At 45.5% G+C, this 19,348-nt stretch overlaps 1 protein-coding gene across 2 annotated transcripts in view; it reads right to left on the minus strand.

The window, feature by feature from the left end:
* Nucleotides 1-19,348, minus strand: part of LOC147751179 (uncharacterized protein C3orf20 homolog) — a 452,887-nt gene that overhangs the window by 10,271 nt on the left and 423,268 nt on the right. For both annotated transcript variants that reach the window (XM_086919068.1, XM_086919069.1), the window contains 2 exons: nucleotides 18,339-18,481; nucleotides 6,546-6,647 (listed from right to left, as the gene is read on the minus strand). In XM_086919068.1, the coding sequence (XP_086775194.1) occupies nucleotides 6,546-6,647; nucleotides 18,339-18,481 (245 nt within the window). The remainder of the gene's footprint in view (nucleotides 1-6,545; nucleotides 6,648-18,338; nucleotides 18,482-19,348) is intronic.

A 19,348-nucleotide genomic window follows, 5' to 3' on the forward strand; every position in this document is an offset into this window, starting at 1 on the left:
TGTCCCGCTCTCAGCTGGGCACATCGCTCTCTATATCATCTCGGCATGAACCCTGGCGCTGCTCGAACCCGGCCCAAAGCTCTTTCCAATGATAATTTGAAACAATGTACACATTATTGTGCCCCGCATTCCACCGATTCCGACCACGAGTCATTTACTCATGCCGACTTTTTCAGTAAATATCAAACTGCATTTAATCAAAAACATACTGTACAATCTCTCATATAATTTAGTGGCACAGTTGTTAGCCATACTTTATGCCATGTGTGAGACCGTATAACGAGCAGTTACTTCTGCAGAATGGCATCCTGTTCGTGTTGTATCCGCTTAGAAGCCCAGCCGTTTTTGGTCCTAACTTCTATGTAGCATTGGAAAATCTGTGTGAGCCAGTTTAAGCTCTCTAGCCCACCTCTTAAATCTGAGCGTAGCAGCCCGCCTCGGACACACTTTATGCATCTCCTTAGTTATTTCCCCCAAAAACCTCCTCCCTCCTAGTGAGTGACTGTCTACCCCAGCCTTACCGGCGCCCCTTCCCTGGCGGGGGTTCTGGCTGCGTCTGAGAGAGGTGCCTGGTGACCTCTGCCCCTGCCAAAAGTGCACTTGTGCTCCGGAAGTGCGCCCATGATTTGCCGAGAAGTTCCACCTGATTGACTACAAAGCCAAACAAGCATTTACAATGCAATGGTTTTGCCTTTGTTAAAGTTAGAGCTATTGGCATTGCTCTTGACATTATTTTTATTTATGTTTTTTTAACATAAATAAATGGCATTGTCATTTACAATGCCACTAGCTTCATCTATCGCAAATGACACACACAAACACACACAGAGCCGCCCCACACACACCCCCACACAGAGCCCCGCACACACAGCCCCCACACACACAGCCACACAGAGCCCCCCACACACACAGCCACACAGAGCCCTCCACACACACAGCCACACAAAGCTTCCTACACACACAGCCACACAGAGCCCTCCACATACACCAACACAGCACAAGCAGGCAACAGGGGCAGACGGAGGCACAAGCAGGCAACAGGGGCAGACGGAGGCACAAGCAGGCAACAGGGGCACACAGAGGCACAAGCAGGCAACAGGGGCCCACATGTCAGCTGTTGGTTTATATAGCTGGATGCAAGAACAGAAAGCACAGCAAAAACCAAAATACTGGTTGGGTGATACAACCCCCCGCCCCCCAACCTCCAACTTTTTTTTCATGCCACTTAAAACTTTGAGCTGCAGATACAGGAAAGCCTGAACACACTGACTGCAAAGGGGCATCTTCAGAAAGTGCGGGTAAATGACAACATGAACTACGAGCTTAGCAGGCCACCCAGGGAGATGGCATATAGAGATGAACTACAGAGAGCTTAGAGGTCACCTACAGACTCTGCGTGCAGCATAGGAATTGAAACAAACAAATCAGAAGGTAATCTCGAGACCAGCTGCAGAAGAATCACAACCACCTAGCCCGCAGGAGTCATGATTAGAGACTGTTAGAAGAAGGTGGTGCCGTGGTACCCGTAGCTTAGTTCACCTCCAGAGACTGCAGCCAGAGTAGGAGGAGGATATTCCACCCATACAGCTGGAGGTCATCTCTAAAGATGGCCTGCAATGAAGGCGCTGAAACCCACATAGTGACAATGAATCAACCTCAGGGAGAAAACTAACTTCCAGAGGCTAGAAAGCTACCTCAAAAGACTGCTAGCAGAAAAGGGGCAGAACTCGCCTACAGCTCAGAATATTAGCTTCAAAGGCTATCTGAGGAAGAGGTACCAATTGCTGCAAGCTGCTTGGGATCCCATCTATACATGCCCAGCACATAAAGAAGTTACCCTTGGGGTCACCTCTAGAGATCACAGAAAACTAAGAATGAAGTACACCAGAACGCCACCTTGTTACAGTAGCAGTCATAATTTCCAGAACTCAGAAGGGAAGTGCAGAGGAGGAATCCGAGATCAGGCACTAGTCAAAGAGGAACTGAAAAAGTTGTACAAGAGCAGAAGTTCCAGCCAGGACCAGACATCCAAACTATTGGCCACATCCACGGCGTTCAGCGTGTACAAAAGTAATGCATGCAGACATCCAGCTCCTCCCACATCATACATTTAAAACTGGAGGGGCTCGATGTTTCATTGCTTGCCTGTAAGTTATTTAAAAGGCTACCGTCTGGATTACGAAAAAAAATACTTGGAATCGAAGTTTACATAAGAAACTTTAGTCTATTATTTGAAGTTAAAATCACAGGACACCAGGCATGAACCCACACTGAAGAGCATTTAGATGAGCAGCACCTAGAGGCCCCCATTCCTTGGTAAACACATGCAGTTTGGCAGAAACAGTAACTGGAAGCCACACCCTCCTGTGATCACATGCCCAATACTAATCAGACCTTACAGACAATCATAGGACACCAACTCCATTCATTCGTATGAGGGAACCCGACGTACTATCAGAAGTAGGGACATCAGATGTCTAGCTCATATTAAAGCCACAAGAAGGAGCCAACTGTTAATGCTCACCCACATGCCATCACCCGAGACCCAGGTTTCTAACCCTGCCCCAAGTTAGGTCTTCAGTCCACAGAGGTCATTCAAAGGTCCCTCTATATACAGCGGTCCACAACTTCGTCGCTGTTCCACTATCCACTGTATCTAATCCACAACTCCCCTCCCGTCGATTCCACGGACCTCTCACACGTCTTCCCCTCCTCCACAACTCACCACTGGCCTTCCACTCACCCACAGGTCGCCCCACGGAGGTCATGTCACAGCTCCATCCATACAACAGGAAACAGTCCACTCCCTCGCGTTTCCTTACTTCTAATTCCAGACTTATTTGAAGCACTTACTTCAGGGCTCTCATTCCTCAGGACTTAAAGGGCGTTATCACCAGGGCTCTCAAGTTTTCCAGTTCCATGCCAGATTGTCTCTTCTACTGGAGTTGTTGCTTTGCTTTCAATGGCTTACAGCCCTAAATTCGTCATGGGCTACACCGGACTGAAAATGACAGACTAGTGCCCTGCCCAGCCAGCATATTAAGGTCTTGCTGTGCCACTTAGGTGGAAACCGCAGAACCCTGCATCTGCGCGCTGACCTCACCTCATATGCCTTTCACCCTGCATCTGCGCGCTGACCTCACCTCATATGCCTTTCACCCCAAGCTCCTGTACAGCACATCCCTCAGCTTCAAGAAGCCTTCTTTTCAGGGTTGACAAGGTACAGCTCCCTCTGCAGTGCTCCCCAATGATGCAATTCAACAGCTCTGTCGCTGGTCTACCCCTGTGGCCCCTAACCCAAACCATCCCCGAAACAACACATCCAACAGCCTCCACACGCCCCCTTCCAGAGACACGGAGGAAAGGTCATTCCAACGCCACCCCCCCCCCCCAGCTCGTACCCCCATCCTCCCCCACTCACCAGCATGATGACCCCCCAAATACTGAGCACGATCCCGCAGGCCGCCATCTTCGGCCCGCAGCACAGGAGGGACACCATCGGGGCGCAGAGGTGAGAGCGCGGGCGCTTGTGGTGTGGGTGGACGGACAGCTGGACACACCGGGCAGTGGGGCAAGGGATCAGCGCCGGCACAGAAGGGATGAAAAGCTCGCAGTGTCAGAGCTGAATCGCTTCCTTCTTGCAGCCTCTCCCCTGCCTACTTTGGGGGCACGTAGCACAGGCATGTTAGTGACGGTCTTGGCGGGAGTTCAGGGGTCCCCTCAGCCCTCACCATATGCCCGGACGAAGGCAGCACTCACCCCCTTTCTCGCCGATAGCGGGCTGCAGCTTGGCGGCTTCTGCGCGCTGACCTCACCTCATATGCCTTTCACCCTGCATCTGCGCGCTGACCTCACCTCATATGCCTTTCACCCTGCATCTGCGCGCTGACCTCACCTCATATGCCTTTCACCCCAAGCTCCTGTACAGCACATCCCTCAGCTTCAAGAAGCCTTCTTTTCAGGGTTGACAAGGTACAGCTCCCTCTGCAGTGCTCCCCAATGATGCAATTCAACAGCTCTGTCGCTGGTCTACCCCTGTGGCCCCTAACCCAAACCATCCCCGAAACAACACATCCAACAGCCTCCACACGCCCCCTTCCAGAGACACGGAGGAAAGGTCATTCCAACGCCACCCCCCCCCCCCCCAGCTCGTACCCCCATCCTCCCCCACTCACCAGCATGATGACCCCCCAAATACTGAGCACGATCCCGCAGGCCGCCATCTTCGGCCCGCAGCACAGGAGGGACACCATCGGGGCGCAGAGGTGAGAGCGCGGGCGCTTGTGGTGTGGGTGGACGGACAGCTGGACACACCGGGCAGTGGGGCAAGGGATCAGCGCCGGCACAGAAGGGATGAAAAGCTCGCAGTGTCAGAGCTGAATCGCTTCCTTCTTGCAGCCTCTCCCCTGCCTACTTTGGGGGCACGTAGCACAGGCATGTTAGTGACGGTCTTGGCGGGAGTTCAGGGGTCCCCTCAGCCCTCACCATATGCCCGGACGAAGGCAGCACTCACCCCCTTTCTCGCCGATAGCGGGCTGCAGCTTGGCGGCTCCAATCACCAAAACGATGCCGAGGATGAACCATTCCTTGCGGACACGTTCCAGTAGGCCCATGCTGCCGGGAGATCTGAAACGGACTGTCCCAAGAGTCAACGAGCAATCGGGTGGGGGGGGGGAGCAGGAACAGACACACACGGACAGGCGCGGAGGGGGGCGGGAAGACATAAGGCAATAACAAGAAAAGCGGGAGGGGGCGGAGAGACGCCGACGACGGCCTTGGAGCAGGAAGGCGGCCATGAGGAAACAAGCGGGAGGGGGCGGGAAAGGGGGAGGAGAGACGGAGCACGAAGGAAGACGCTGACGACGGAAGGCGGGTGCCGGCAATGCCGGACCAGACACGGGGGCGTTCCCGGCGTCCCGTGACGTCGGCAAAAGCCAAAGAATGTCGGGAACGCCCCCGTGTCTGGTCCGGCATTGACGGACAGGCCCCTCGTCCAATGGCAAGGCTCCGTTTACGGAGCCAGCCAATCAAGGACGAGGGCCGAACCAAGCCACACTATGCAACTCAACAGGATTTCGCCTGCGCCGAAAAGATGCGCAGAGCGCATCTTCGGCGAGGCAAAACCTAAAAAGGGGCTGCCCTCAAATGCTTCCTGATTGCCGTTTGTTTGCTGCTCAGTTTGGGAATCCGAGCTTCGACGAGACGCTTGTAAAGCGACCCCGAGCCCCGCCCCGTGCCTTTACACTAAACCCAAGTGCAACAAGCATTGGCATAGCCAATAGGTGTCGCCTTTGGGACCGTCTAAGTGTTTAGCCATGAAACAGTTGATGTTGTTGCACCAAGGATATTGTGCTGCATAACTAAATACTTACAAGGTCCCAAAAGCGAGACCTATTGGCTATGCCAATACTTGTTCTGCAGGGGTTTGAATTCACAGTTATGTGGACCCTGTAATTACTAGATGCACTAAAGTCCTCAAATGTTTATTTTCAGCAAGTCGGAACTGCTGGGACTGCAAAACTTGCTGTTTTTTCTGGCATACGCATAAGCCAATGCTTTGATCTGTTGACGCTGCCTTCACTGTTCCTCAGCGCCATGAAACCTCTTGGTGAACGTGCGCTTAACAAATTCCTTTAACATAACATAACAAAGGAGGAAAGTGTACTGTATTCTCTGCGAGTGGAGTTTGGTGTACTAAACACCAAAATCCTATTATTCCCACCCCCCTCCCAAATGCAGAATAGGGGCAATTTATTGCATCTGATACATTTCACACCCCATGAGTCGGATGTTGCATTTTATCGGGTGGCCTAAATTGCACCTTTCCTCCGACTCACTGAGCAAACCTTTGAATTGAAGTTTTGATTGGAAACTAACCATGAGATTGTGACCAATAAAACCACTCCTAATAAATTATTGCACGTCTGATGTTTTTATGTGTCTTAAAGTGAAGTTCTAAATCACTGAATCAAAGGATCTCGATCGGTCTGTTTTTTAAAAAGTTTTTGGAGTGTGTTAAAGCAGTGCCCACGCACTTTGGGTCAAATATTGCATGTCTAATTCGGAACTAGCCGCCCATTTTTTAATGTATAATAAGAGCTACTCAATTATCATTTCCTCACGTTAATCAAATAGTATCAATAACACCTATCCAGAATTTACTCACTACAAGATTTACTCTGTGTTTTAAGAATAGATTAATACAAATAGGATAACTACATAACATTTTATCCAATCTGGTGACATATGTTCTATATAGATATGGTATTTTCCTCATGGTTTGCTGACATCCCTCTCACTGGGATTATATGTGGTGGCATCTCCCTACTCAAAACATAGTTAAATGTATATTCTGTAGAGTTAAAGGTCACACATCATATCAAATCGTCATTTAGGTCTCGGGCACAAGTTGCTTAAAAAATGTTTCAGTCTGTAATAGAAAATGTTGCATTTTTTGAAGCCCTGCCAGAATCCTTTATCCTGGAAGGACTTCTACACCGTGCTGGACTTGACCCAGATCACTTTTAAGAAAGATCCTTTGCTACCTGTCAGTAGTCATTGCAGTAAGCTCGCCGTCTGGTGCCGACTCTTCCAGAAGAGTTATCTTGGTATTTGTGGCCAGTGAAGATGGAAGATTGTTCCCAGGACTGAAACACAAATGAGAAATTTTAGACCAGAGGTGAAAACACAGACTGCTTCTTAGACACCATGGGCCATAATTAAAGTTGGGAGGATGGGATAATGTGTTCGGGATAATGTGACCGGTATCATGGCCACTGTATTATAAGTGCCACAGGCTATATTAACCTTGTAGTACATTTTGTGATGGCGCATCCCCTCTGCCAAACTCTAAATAAGGCCTAAATCTCTCCAAACCCGAAGAACAAAAGCAAATTAAAGACTAAAACAGTGTAATTAACGAACAAATTCAGGCATTGTTTTTAATTCAGAAAGTTCCTTTCGCAGTGGCCTGCATGACTGCGCTATTTATTTAATTTTATTGAGCCTCGGTGAGGTGCCTAAAGAAATGTAATAAAAATACTACACTGTGGGTGCTGCATTTGCCATGATCTCAAGTGCGCGTTTTCACTGTCTTGGGAACAGGCCTAGAGCTGTGTGTTGTCTCAAATATGTGCAATGGAGAGGCTGCTGACTCTTCCCCCTCCCTTCTGGCTATATGAAGACATCTGAGCAGGGGTTAAAGTGAAGCTAAGTGGTCTTCAAGCACAGAGATGAAACACTGTGCTCCGATTAGGGGGTTAAAGGAGTGGTGACTGACAGGATCTGAATTACACTGTTCTGAGTTTCCTGTTAAATAGTTCCATTACTCTTTGCTGACATTTTCATAGTTCTGACATTTTTCCTATTGCACTTGCAGAATACTTATCCTTCTTTTACAATTATCTTTAGTACCTTCTTTGCGGCTAATTAGTTCACTTATAGTAGGCATCTAAACTTAGATAGGTTACCACAAAAAGGAACAACGTTTAACACAATTCAAGAGACTTGCTCTTGTTCTGCTAATGCGCACTTGTCGAACCCTTTCACAGCGCCCTCTTGTCACTCTGCAGCTCCCTGTTGGTTAGGTACACTTCAAGCCAGATAGCTACACGTTACACGTATGGATTTCTCCAGGAGACACTCAATCCACTCATCAATTTTGTTGCATAACAAATAATAGGGGGAGAGGTAGCCCTTGCCCCGACAGAGCTCTAGGTGAAAAATAACAGTGTCCTCACTGACCTAAGAATCATCTCTCCCAGCCTCGGTCCATCTCTTTCCTCCCTGTGTTTTGCTAAATCCATGTTCTGTCCCCAAGATGACACTAGCAGATCGGTTTTCATCTATTTCCATGAATTACCACTAAGAACTCCAGGTGTCCAAAGTTAAGTCAGTGAGTCAAAGTTACTATTTGCGCAATCCACTGTCACCAATTTGAAACCAATGTATGGCTCAAATAATTTATTCCGGAAGTACTTTTACCAGGAATACCTACTAAAAAGAAAGAACGTTTTCAACGAGATCCAAATATGGACTATTTGAGGATAGAGCGGGTGGCAGAGGCATCCAGCATAGATGTGGTTATGCTATATAGAGGCATTTTAGTGTTCTTTGGACAAAATATTAAATTAGTATTATAAGAATGGGGAGGCGGCTGATCAGGAAATAACACAAAACTTTGCATTTAGTTCCTCCATCCGTTGCTGTGCATCATGCAGCAGTGCACATTGTGTACTCATTGCGTCCATTTTCGCGAATCAATCCTTCAGACATGCTGCACAGCAGTCACTTGATCTCCAGCCGAAGTTTAAGCATCACTTCAGCCGATTGCTCCAGTAGCTCATTGCATTTGTCCAGATACTCACCACAAACCCATTTATCCTTACTGCTTCCCTTCATTTCTCACTCACTCAGTCTCATCATTCTGTTGTGTGGGTCACATGCCCGGTCCCTGTCTGAATCCCATTCCATCATGGCGCTCAGTCATCACTCGCCTGCCCTAACCCAATCATGGCCAGCGGCCCACCTCCTGTTATAACACTGACAGCAAATCCTCATCCACTTTGGCTTATGTATCTTGGGCCCACATCCTCTGATCCATAATGGTGCTTAGGTCCTTCATCTCCCAGCCCCATCCCGGTCAGTATCCTGTCCCTCATCCATCTCATAGCGCTTGCGCACTTTCCACCTTCATCCCTGTCAGTATTACGTCCCACCATCGTCTAACCCTGCTATTCCCTGCCTCCTTAATGATCTTGTTTAGAGTGCATTAGTATTAGTAATTGACCTCCAGCTAACCTGGCAGGAAAAGTCATCCGGATCTCTACAAAATATCTTCATCCTTGTTAGGAAAATGTGTTGAGTGATATCATTACCATACCTTACAGAAGGTCCTCTCCTGTCCTGCCAATGTGTTTCCTCATCACAAGGACCTAGAATGCTTTGGCATGTCACTCAACACACTCATTGATCTCCGAGCAAATGTTGAAAACCTGGACATTTGCACCATAGCAATCGCTCCTCTTTGGATGTTTGGCTGACTTCGCGCTTATGTGCTATCTCCAGATAGCAGCAGACAACAGGCACCTTTTTTCCTATGATGTCAACCGTGACATGCAAACACCTTGTTTCTGTGCAGAAAACAATATTAGCTTGAATTGGGGGTAGAAGGTCTGTCGAAGATCAAAGGGTGATAAATTCAAATGGCAAAATTTTATAACTTAAATTATTAAAATGCCACAGGTTTGTGTTGCATTTCATTTGGTTCAATTCTAGATATAGCGCAGACTAGTGTTGTAATATCAGAGCTCTCCACAATACATTATGATTTTCGGCAATGTTGGCATGCACTCATGATATAATGCTTGGTGTATTTGCACGATGAAACAGATCTAATCTTCGTTAAAGCCAAATTCTGTAACTTCATTCACTACTGTGCTCTGTATCATGGGCTAAGTAATGTTCCTAAGAGTTTTTGTGATGTGCACCAATAACACAATGTGTATCAAATAATTCAGCATTAACTTGCAGTTTTTTCTTATGTTCTGTTATGTATAGAAAAGCCAAAAGTATTGGCTATGTCACTGCGTGTTCAGTTTTCAGGACATGGCTAGTCAAAGCATGAGCTGTCTTAGATAAAACATAACACGTCTCTTTGAGGGCTTACAGGCCGCCCATCTACTACCATTGGTAAACTTCAGCCTCACTCATTTTCTTTGATGATCTTCATCATGGCATGCCCTATTCATGTGTTTGACCCTCCCGTAGTGCATGGACCAAGTACGTGTCTCCTTACACTGCTCCTTGTTTGCGGTGCTATTTTTTAGTCTCCCTTGTACACATAAACACATACTACTAAAATGCATGCATGTGTACATAAGCGGATGTATTTCTTTAAGTTATTAACACACAAACAGCCCTATTTTTTGTTGTTGCATAATTCGATGGTATTGGGGCGTCGCTCCATCATCCGCCTTGCTATAGCACAAATACAAGCTGATGGTATTGGAGCCCTTTAAGTGCTCACCAGTTACATTACACAATGACACATTCATTTTTGTTGCTGATCCTGCTTCAATTAAGGTTTTTGTCCCACTCCCCCTCGTTGTTGCTTGCCCCTGTCCCCATCCCCTCCTGCTTGTTCCATCCTCCATCTTGCCATAGTGCTAACACCAGCCCATGGTTTGGAGCACTGAGTGCTCACCAGTTACATTACACAATGACACATTTACTGTCATAGTCAGGGGGAAGCGTCAGTGATTTTCCCAGAATCACATATTGTTCAGCCAACCCCGAGATTTAAACTTGGATCTCCAGTTTCCCTATCAGCAACTCTGGTCGTTAAGTCACATCCTCATTTCACTTCAAAGCTTCTGAACTGTTTCTCACCATCACTTCCACATTTATTCAGTAAGACCCGGTCAACACCGAATAAGCACTGGAAAAGCGAAGAGATCTCGGCAATGCCTGAGCTCTTGGCCTTGTCAATGTGAATTGTGCATTTTAGCCATGTTGTCTAGCGGCTCACCAACTGTTCAGCATGGCTGAAAGTCCCTGACAAAAATGCTATGATGCAGGCCATATCATAGCAGATGTGCTGTTAGACAACACGGCTAAAAGACATTCACATTGACATGGCCACTAGCTCGGGCTTTGCCGAGACCTATTGGCTTTGCCAATGCTTGTGTTATCTGCAGGCTTTGTTCAACATTTTCAATGTTTACAAAATATAGCTGACAAAACTTTGAATTGTGGTTTTGGCGTAAGGCAACATAAATGTAACCCAATTAAAGTCTCCTAATTAGCCATCATTCAAAACAACATTTAGCAGAGACCTGCTTAGAGCACAACAAAAACCAAAGTAGCCTCCTCTACTCAAAATTATCTCCCGTCATTAAAAGGTTTAAAGGGGGGATCTTTGGCATCACAAACTATTCACAGGGCTTTTTTGGCATAAATCCAGAGGGGCTGCAACTGTGTTCCTCGAGATCCCACAAGTTAGGTCTGTGGACAGAGTGCTTTACCTACGCCCTGAGGCACAATGGTGTTTGTGCTAAAAAAAAAATACAGAACTTAACAATTCAAGGTCTCAAGAGGGATAGTGTAGAAGTCCAGGGATTTATGGGAAATACGTAAACAAGCATAATCACCATTACATAATATGCGCTGCACACTTCATAGCCGATGTGTGAAAAGATACATTTTTGAGAGTATATGGCTTGTGAAATAATCTTTCCACTACATGAGACATGGTGCACACCTTCTAACGGCCCTACTCTTGGAGGGACAGCTCATTCTCGTTTCCTGCATCTTTCTTTCCACTTATTACCGGTGTCTTCTGCTCAGCATATTTTAAAAGGGAGTTCCAGTTTATCTCTCCGTTTGACCTAATATTGGGACTGGAGGTTTTCACTTGAAAGGAGCTGACATTAGGCACCACAGGCAACTGATAAATGAATAACACTATGGAGGGCGGGGGTGGAGGTAGAGGAGGGGTTTACTTTGCAGGGGGGCCCACCTCAAGTTTCGTTACGCCTGTGCTGTCTGTCACCAAACTTGCAATCCATATCCAACTAGATCAATATTTGCTTCAACCTTTATTTGAACCCACGGACAATATGCTTGTTAAGAATAGACCCAGGAGAAGGGGAATTGTATAAGAGAGATGGAGACACTACATCCTCCTTTTGACTGGTCTCAGAGTATTCTACGCTACAGGAGTGTTGCTATCTAAAGACAAGAGGAAGTCTTTCTGGATAACCTAGATCTTTAATATTGCCTATGATGTACCATTTAACAATCTCTGTAATTCTGGCTCTAAATGATCTGATGAAACACAGTTTGAATCTATGGAGTGTATATAGAGTATTTTGAGCTATTTTGCATTGCTTGGTATAGCCAGCTAACTCATCATAGGAATATGTTCTGTGGTTCGAGAAGTTTTCGATTGTGACAGGTTCCTGCAACATGGGAACCAGAGGTCACCTATAAAAAGCAATAACTGCTAAATCAATACTCTAAAGAATCCCGCAAAGTAAGGAGGGGATTATATTATTTATTGAAATACAGACAAATGTGGGTCTGCAGCTTCCTATCTAGCAGCATTTTTCAATTGTCAAGGTTGGAACCTAAAGATTTCATGATATTCACACATTCTATATTCTATAAAATACCACAATCCAACATTTCTCCCTTTCCCTCATCTCCAACAATGAAACCAAACTATTTACAAGAGAACAAACTCAACTAAAAAATATCCATATAAACGTATAAAAAACGGTTCTTCTTGCCAAAATGCACCATGAGGAGAGGTGACTACCCATAGTTAAATAAGATGGTCCCTTCACCACCTTCTACTCTCTTAATATCAACCACTCCCTTCTCATTTACCTCACACAATTCCCTTCTCACAACTTCTGGCACTACAGCTACTTTACCTTTATTCCACACTTCACCATTATCCAACAGAACCACACAATCACAGATGTCCTTCAACCAAACCAGCTTGGAAAACTTGATAGCCTTCTTACTACAGCAAACACTGCATTTAATTCTCACCCAATCACCAAACTTTTACACAACAGACACTCTTCTCATCTCACCTTTACTTATCTTGCGCTTTCATCCTGATAACACTCATTACCTCAACTTCTATTCAGTCAATGGTTTCCTTTTCATACACTCCTTGTTGGGCAGACTTATAGCAACTCTACCTCTCAGCAACATGAAAAGACATTTATTTATTTATATGCAAAGTTTTATATAATGCTGGCTAGACCCGGAGGTATCAGAGCGATTTACATGAGGATCAGCGGTTTACAAGTTACATAATTATATCAGTTACAGGAGCCAAGTATAGACATAGGAAAAAAACATGAGATTACAAAATAATATGAGTAATTAACGCATAGTATAGGCAAGACCCGGGGGAGGGGAGGAAAATAAAGAGGGCAGACGAGGAAAACCATGTCAGATGTCCGGCTTGGTAGGTGCCGGCCGAGGGGGTGAACCCAAGCCAAACCCCTCAATAGCTGCATAGGACAGCGCAACAGGGCATCGGCCAAGGCTGCTCAGGTACCTCTGTAAGTATGAACAGTTAAGGTATCCACCCAGGGGACATCTTCATAGATTCATCAATGCAACGTTCCCGTTGTTACAGGGAAGCGCAGACCGCCTCATGCTCCAACTCACCCCCAGGTCAAGAGTGGGGGAGAGCAGAGATGCAAGGGACAGTTTCAAAGTCTAGAATTGAGAGACAAACCATCGTTCCTGTCTATAGTCCTGTTGGCAGGAGTGAAACTGAAGAGGGGTTGTGAATAGAAACCTGATCTTCATCAGAAATCAGTCCTCAATAGGCCCCCATAGAGACATTGCAGATATTGATTCTGGGTGCCATTTTAGAGTCAGGCAAGCCTGGGCCTTACCTTTCCTTGCATTAGCAGGTCTTGCTATGCCCCAGGTAAGGAGCGATGATTATGGGGATCTGTTTAACCCTTTGACTCTACAATTTGTCTGGCCTCTGGTCTGTGATTCTTTTACTCAGTAATGCCTTTGACCCAGTTTATACAATTGGGATCCTCTCTCACCGTTGGTATTTCCCTGGCGGGTCAGACAAGTCAACGCCGTTTCATCATCCTGCTTCAATATTCTTCGCATGCTCAAAAAAACATTTCGCTGGATCCCCACCGAACCTAGAAAAACTGTCACCCACGCACTGGTCACGAGCCGCCTGGACTACGGAAACACCCTATACGCCGGTACCACTGCAAAACTCCAGAAAAAACTCCAACGCATCCAGAACGCTTCAGCCAGACTCATACTAGACATCCCGCGTAAAGACCACATCTCTGGTCACCTGAAAAACCTCCACTGGCTCCCCGTCAATAAAAGGATTACTTTCCGCCTCCTAACCCACGCACACAAAGCACTCTACGAACTTGGACCCGAATGCCTTAACACACGACTCTCCTTCTACACCCCCTCCCGCCAGCTACGATCCTCCAACCAAGCCCTTGCTACTGTACCTCGCATCAACAAAACCACCATGGGAGGTAGATCCTTCTCCTACCTGGCAGCTAAAACCTGGATCTCACTTCCCACTCACCTTCGCCTCACTCAGAACCCCCTAGCATTCAGAAAGCAACTTAAAACTTGGATATTCGACAAGTAATTCCCCCACCCTTCTTCAAGCGCCTTGAGACCCTCTGGGTATGTAGCGCGCTATATAAATCATTTGACTTGACTTGACTTGACTAAGGCATGCGGGACTCTTGCAAAACTGGAGCCGACTCCCGCGTGCTCCCGGTGTGTTCACCGGATGGTGCTGTGTCTTGCGATGTCTTGGAGTTTCCCAGGTACTAGTGGATCGTTGGATGGTTCTCTTGCTTAGTGGTTGCTGCCTTGTGGGCTGAGCGTCTGCGTCGCTCCGTGTGTTCAGGGCTTCACCATCGGTAACAGCTGCTCCACTTCTGCTGCAGGCGCACACCGGGAATGCAGAGGGGGCAGCACCGGGTCTTGCTGCTCCTCCGATGCAGTCTCCCGGGGGCCCACTCCTGATTTCGCGGCCCCTACTCTGTTACACAATAAAGAAAGTCCGCTCCGCCCCATGCACCATTTTGAGGCGTAATCGCCAGGTGAATTTTAGCCGATTACATGGTAACAAAGAATTTGGGGGAACGGCGCCCACAGCGGCAGGCGCTCCCAAAGTTCCGATGTCTGGAGAGAGTTTTTCCTGCTGATTTTGGTGTGATGAAGCACCGCACTTGGTTGCTGTGCAAGGGGCTCCCACGGAGCTTCGGCTCCGAGCAGCCATGATGGAACCAGCTCCGAGCAGTCATCTGTGCTGGAATAAAGGTTGGTGCACATCATTCACAACATCTTCCTAAGACACTCCTTCTAACACAAATTATTCACAATTGATAACGGGAAATGTTGTTATCACTTTTTTAAAGTACTCTACAAAGCCACAGGACTTTGGACTGACAATGGTATAATGAATTCCTAACATGCTTGGTGGCCAACGTGGCTAAATATACGTTGCCATCTCATTGCAGCAGTTATACAGGGCTTACTACCCCATGTGGGTATCACCAAATGAGGCCCATTGGTAGTAACTAGCTTTTCTGGGTAAGCATTCCTATTAAAATCATCTGACATGAAATCTATCACAACTTCAGCTGTGACATAATTTATAAACCTTATTTCAGGCCACTTCGTATCAAAATTGTCTATTACAAAACCAAGACCTGTTAAACCCATAAGGGCTGATATATCCAAGTGTAACTTGGATATATTACACTTGAGTCCAACGCCTCAATTGGCTTCACCAGCAGAGGCAATGTTAAGATTTCTTAAATACAATCCACTCAATAAAATCTCAAACATGATGTTCCACAGACTTGTGCAAAGATGGCCACCTAAAAACCTCACAAATTCTTTTCATGATCTGCAGCACTCATGAAGTCAGTTCCAACACTTTCTTCCTCATACCCAAAGTACAACCAGTAAACTCAGACCTCTCAATACCGTTCATCAGCCACATGCTTGTACGCACCCACTTCCATATTAAGCTCCACATGAGTAAGCCATGTACCTTTCTAATGTACACAAATCAAAATAATTATCAATTTATTCCAACCACTCTTCTGTCAAAGGTCCTTATGATAAACTTGCGACGTTGCTTGGCACCCATTCCTTCTCACTTCACTGTCTTCCACCGCTAGTAATGGGAATTGGGACAAAAAGTCAAAAAAGTCATCTGTCATGGTCTTACATTGAGAAACATATTCTACATAAACATGTACTCCTGGAAATAGTACTCCTTTTGGCTACATAAGTAGTTAGAGTACCACCTTTCATACTGAAAAATACCAGTGGTTTGTGATCTGTTCTAAGCACAAACTCTGTTTCCTGAGTTTCATCCTAAAATGGTGCACTCCCCACAACATGCCAAAGCCAAGCTTTCAATGGTGGAATATGTATTCTTGGCACCTCTCAAACCCCTATAGGTAAAGGCAATCACCTATTCACACCCAAATTGTATCCACTGCATCCATCATAATAATGGGCTGTAACGGTTTGGCACATATGGTGTGCTTTTTCTATTTTCTGGAAGGCATACCCACACTTTTTCCCAAACATTTTTTTGGCTCTGTCCCAGCTCCAGACACCTGGTAAACCAAAGAGTCTACTCTCTCCACTCTCAATATTTTCCCTCCTCGGGTCATTCCTTGTCTCTCAAACTCCCCTTTTCAATTTCTCATCATATTCCTGTCATAATATGTCATGCTGAAAATATGCGACACACCCAAACCATTCCTTTCAATGGTAAATGCATCACTCTTAAAATACAATGGAAACTCATGCAAGTCTGCATGGCATCCTCTTGAAAATAAAGGCTTCCTCTGGAGGCGAGAAGGACATTAGTCTGATATAATTCCACTTATTGGTATGTTGATGACATATCCAATGTTGAAAACACTGTAGCTTGCTTCAATAATTTCACTTAAATTCGCAAAGGAATTGCAATTTACCCAAATATTTTTTTTGAGCTCGCAAAACTCCACACATAACAACTCTCCTCTGAACGTGCGCACCAGGACACTAGGGACTAACCACTCACTGCTTTTAATTTCCTCTGCGATATCCAACTGCATCAACTGATCCAGCTGTTTCCTCAAACTCTCTTGCAACCCAACTGAGTTTCTCCTTACTTTGTGCACACAGGGAGATAGATTATGCTAGAGTCGTATTTGATTAATAATGCCCTTGAATTTTCCTTATCTGTCAGAAAACATCTTGGTATAAAGATAATCCCACTTCTCTACAAACATATACCTAATCTCGCTCTTTAGAAGTACATAGTCAGGATAATTTGGATCTAAGATTGTGTGAATCCTTTATATAGTCATCAGTATTTTTCAAGATCCTTGCTATAACTACTGTTTTATCTAACATTTATTCTTCTGTGGACAATAATGGATTTTCCTACTGTTAGTTTTTACAACCAAGTGGTCTCGTATGATCACTTATGTAAGAAATCCATACCGACAGATAGCTACTAGTGCAGCCACGTAATTGACCACCTAGCACTTGCATGCCTTTGAAAAAGTTGTGCTCATCTAGTACTTTGTTCTTCTTCAGACAACATCTCTTAACTACTGGTTTTATCACAGTGACATATTTGTCCAAAACTACCGCATTCCCTATGAAGTGGGTTTAAACTACTGCATCCTTCAGGACCTAAACAATGTTTGAGTAAAATGAACTTCTTTATTGCAGTAAATGCACCACTATTAATTACTTCTAACCTCCCCACCCCCCCAAACCTTCCTCGCACTGCATCCAATTCAATGAGGGATGGTTGGGCATTGCCAAAAATGGTGGAGGTCTTACAACCTCCATGGTTTCAATGGTGCTGCTACCTATGTGATTACCTCTAAATAAGACAAGTGACCCAACCAAGACGTGTAGCCAGTTTAACAATGTTTGTTTCCACTTGTCACATATCTTCATCTGTCATGTGCAGCTTAAGCCGTTATGCGGATTTAGTTGTGGAGTACAATTTTTAATTTACGTCCTTGTTTTATATTATTCTTTTTTCTTTGCTCCTTTGATGAAGCAGCTACTTATCATTTCCTGGTGTGCCACCCAAGATGGTGGCACATCGTGGTGACCTTGCATGTGCACAGACTTTGGGCTGCCCAGTTGCCTGACCTGCATGTTGCTTTAGGATAAGGACAGACTGAGGATTGGGCAGGCCATAGCCGCACAACAGCTGAGATTTCTAATAACGTTATGCTGTTGAACAATGTTGCAAGCCCCAATGCCCAATACCATCTGGATCATACCGAACACACCACTGCATAGCTGACTGTCCACCTTGCTCGTTTTCATGATGCATACCCTGCCTCCTTGGTGCTCAGAGACCTGTTTGACAGTGTCCGTCAAGCAGCATGAAACATGTAGTCTTTTCAATTCACTGATGTGTCTCAATTAGTATGTCTATTTGAGACGCGAAGCGTCTTTTTGGTGGGGTTCACACTCCACACAAACTACACTACAAGCCCAACTGCTGTACAAAGCCAATGGTTCTTGCATAGGTGAGACCTATTGGCTTTGCCAATGTTTGTTTATACTTTCCAGATTTAGGGCACTGTAGGCATTATGTGATGCCTGGCAGACCAGGAAAAAACATCGACATGGACAGTTTGATGTATTAAAATCATCCAATGGATAGAGGGCAGCTTCAAAAATTCTCAAAACATTTTACAGACGAAAACAAATTCATCTCAGTAGCAGAAGCAAATATCACCAATCTAAAACCAGAAAAACAATACCTGAACTTAAAATCACTGGGCAAGCAGAAGCCCATGTGGTAGTCGTTCCTGGTTTTCACAATTTGTTTGTGGAGATCTTTAATTGACTTGCTGTAGCCGTTGAAAATGTAGTTGGCAAACATGAGTTTTCCTTTGATGTACATCTGGCATTGAACAGGGGAGAAAAAAAAAGATAATTACATACAGTAAATTATTTTTCTTCCTGCGTTTCTCTCGGTTACCAAAAACACTAAATCTCACCTACCACTCCTCGTATAGAATCGCAGACGAAATGCTATAGATTCCTTTTTATTGTATGTTTGTAGAAGATGTGTTTGGCCAAGCACGGCATACCCACATAAGGTTTGCTTACAGAGCTGCAATGGGATCTTACTGAGCTCCTTGCTCTGTTTAAACACTCCCATTAGATTGCAACAGTGTGAAATCAACTTAAAATAGTAAAATAGAGACACTGCAGCAAGCAACTCCAAACCTATTTCTGTTTTTTGCACACCATCGGTGATCTCTTTTCTTTGGCCCCTTGGCACAGCCCTTAAGGGGTCCTCTGCCTGAAGCGCCTTACCAGAAAGCAGGGGTAAACACAATTGTAACAGTGTGTTGGAAAGGCATACAACTAGGCTTCATGGCTGTAAGCATATACCCCTGCACAGGGCAGGGCCAGGGGAAACTGCACATTTTTCGCAAGTGTGTGATGGGGAAGAGGAGCCTTTGCCAGCCAGGACATATCATTTGCAGCTGTGCTCAAATGATGTTAAATACGTTAAATAATGAACCTCATTGGCAATTGGTGGAGGTTAAAAAGCAAAAGGGCAAATGTGAAGCAAATGGAGCTTTGTTGCCTCTTTTCCAAGGCTCCAGCGATGTTTTGCAGCTCATAAATCCCCGAAATAAAAAATACATTAAAAACACAAATTAGGAGCTACACTGGTGAAAGAACAGATCGACCCAAGCTAGAGGTTTGACATGGTTGAATTTCAGCATTAAGTGGAGAAAATGTGCCTCAACCTGCA

This window comes from Lissotriton vulgaris, chromosome 1_1, assembly GCF_964263255.1.
Source record: "Lissotriton vulgaris chromosome 1_1, aLisVul1.2, whole genome shotgun sequence".
Taxonomy (NCBI): Eukaryota; Metazoa; Chordata; class Amphibia; order Caudata; family Salamandridae; genus Lissotriton; species Lissotriton vulgaris.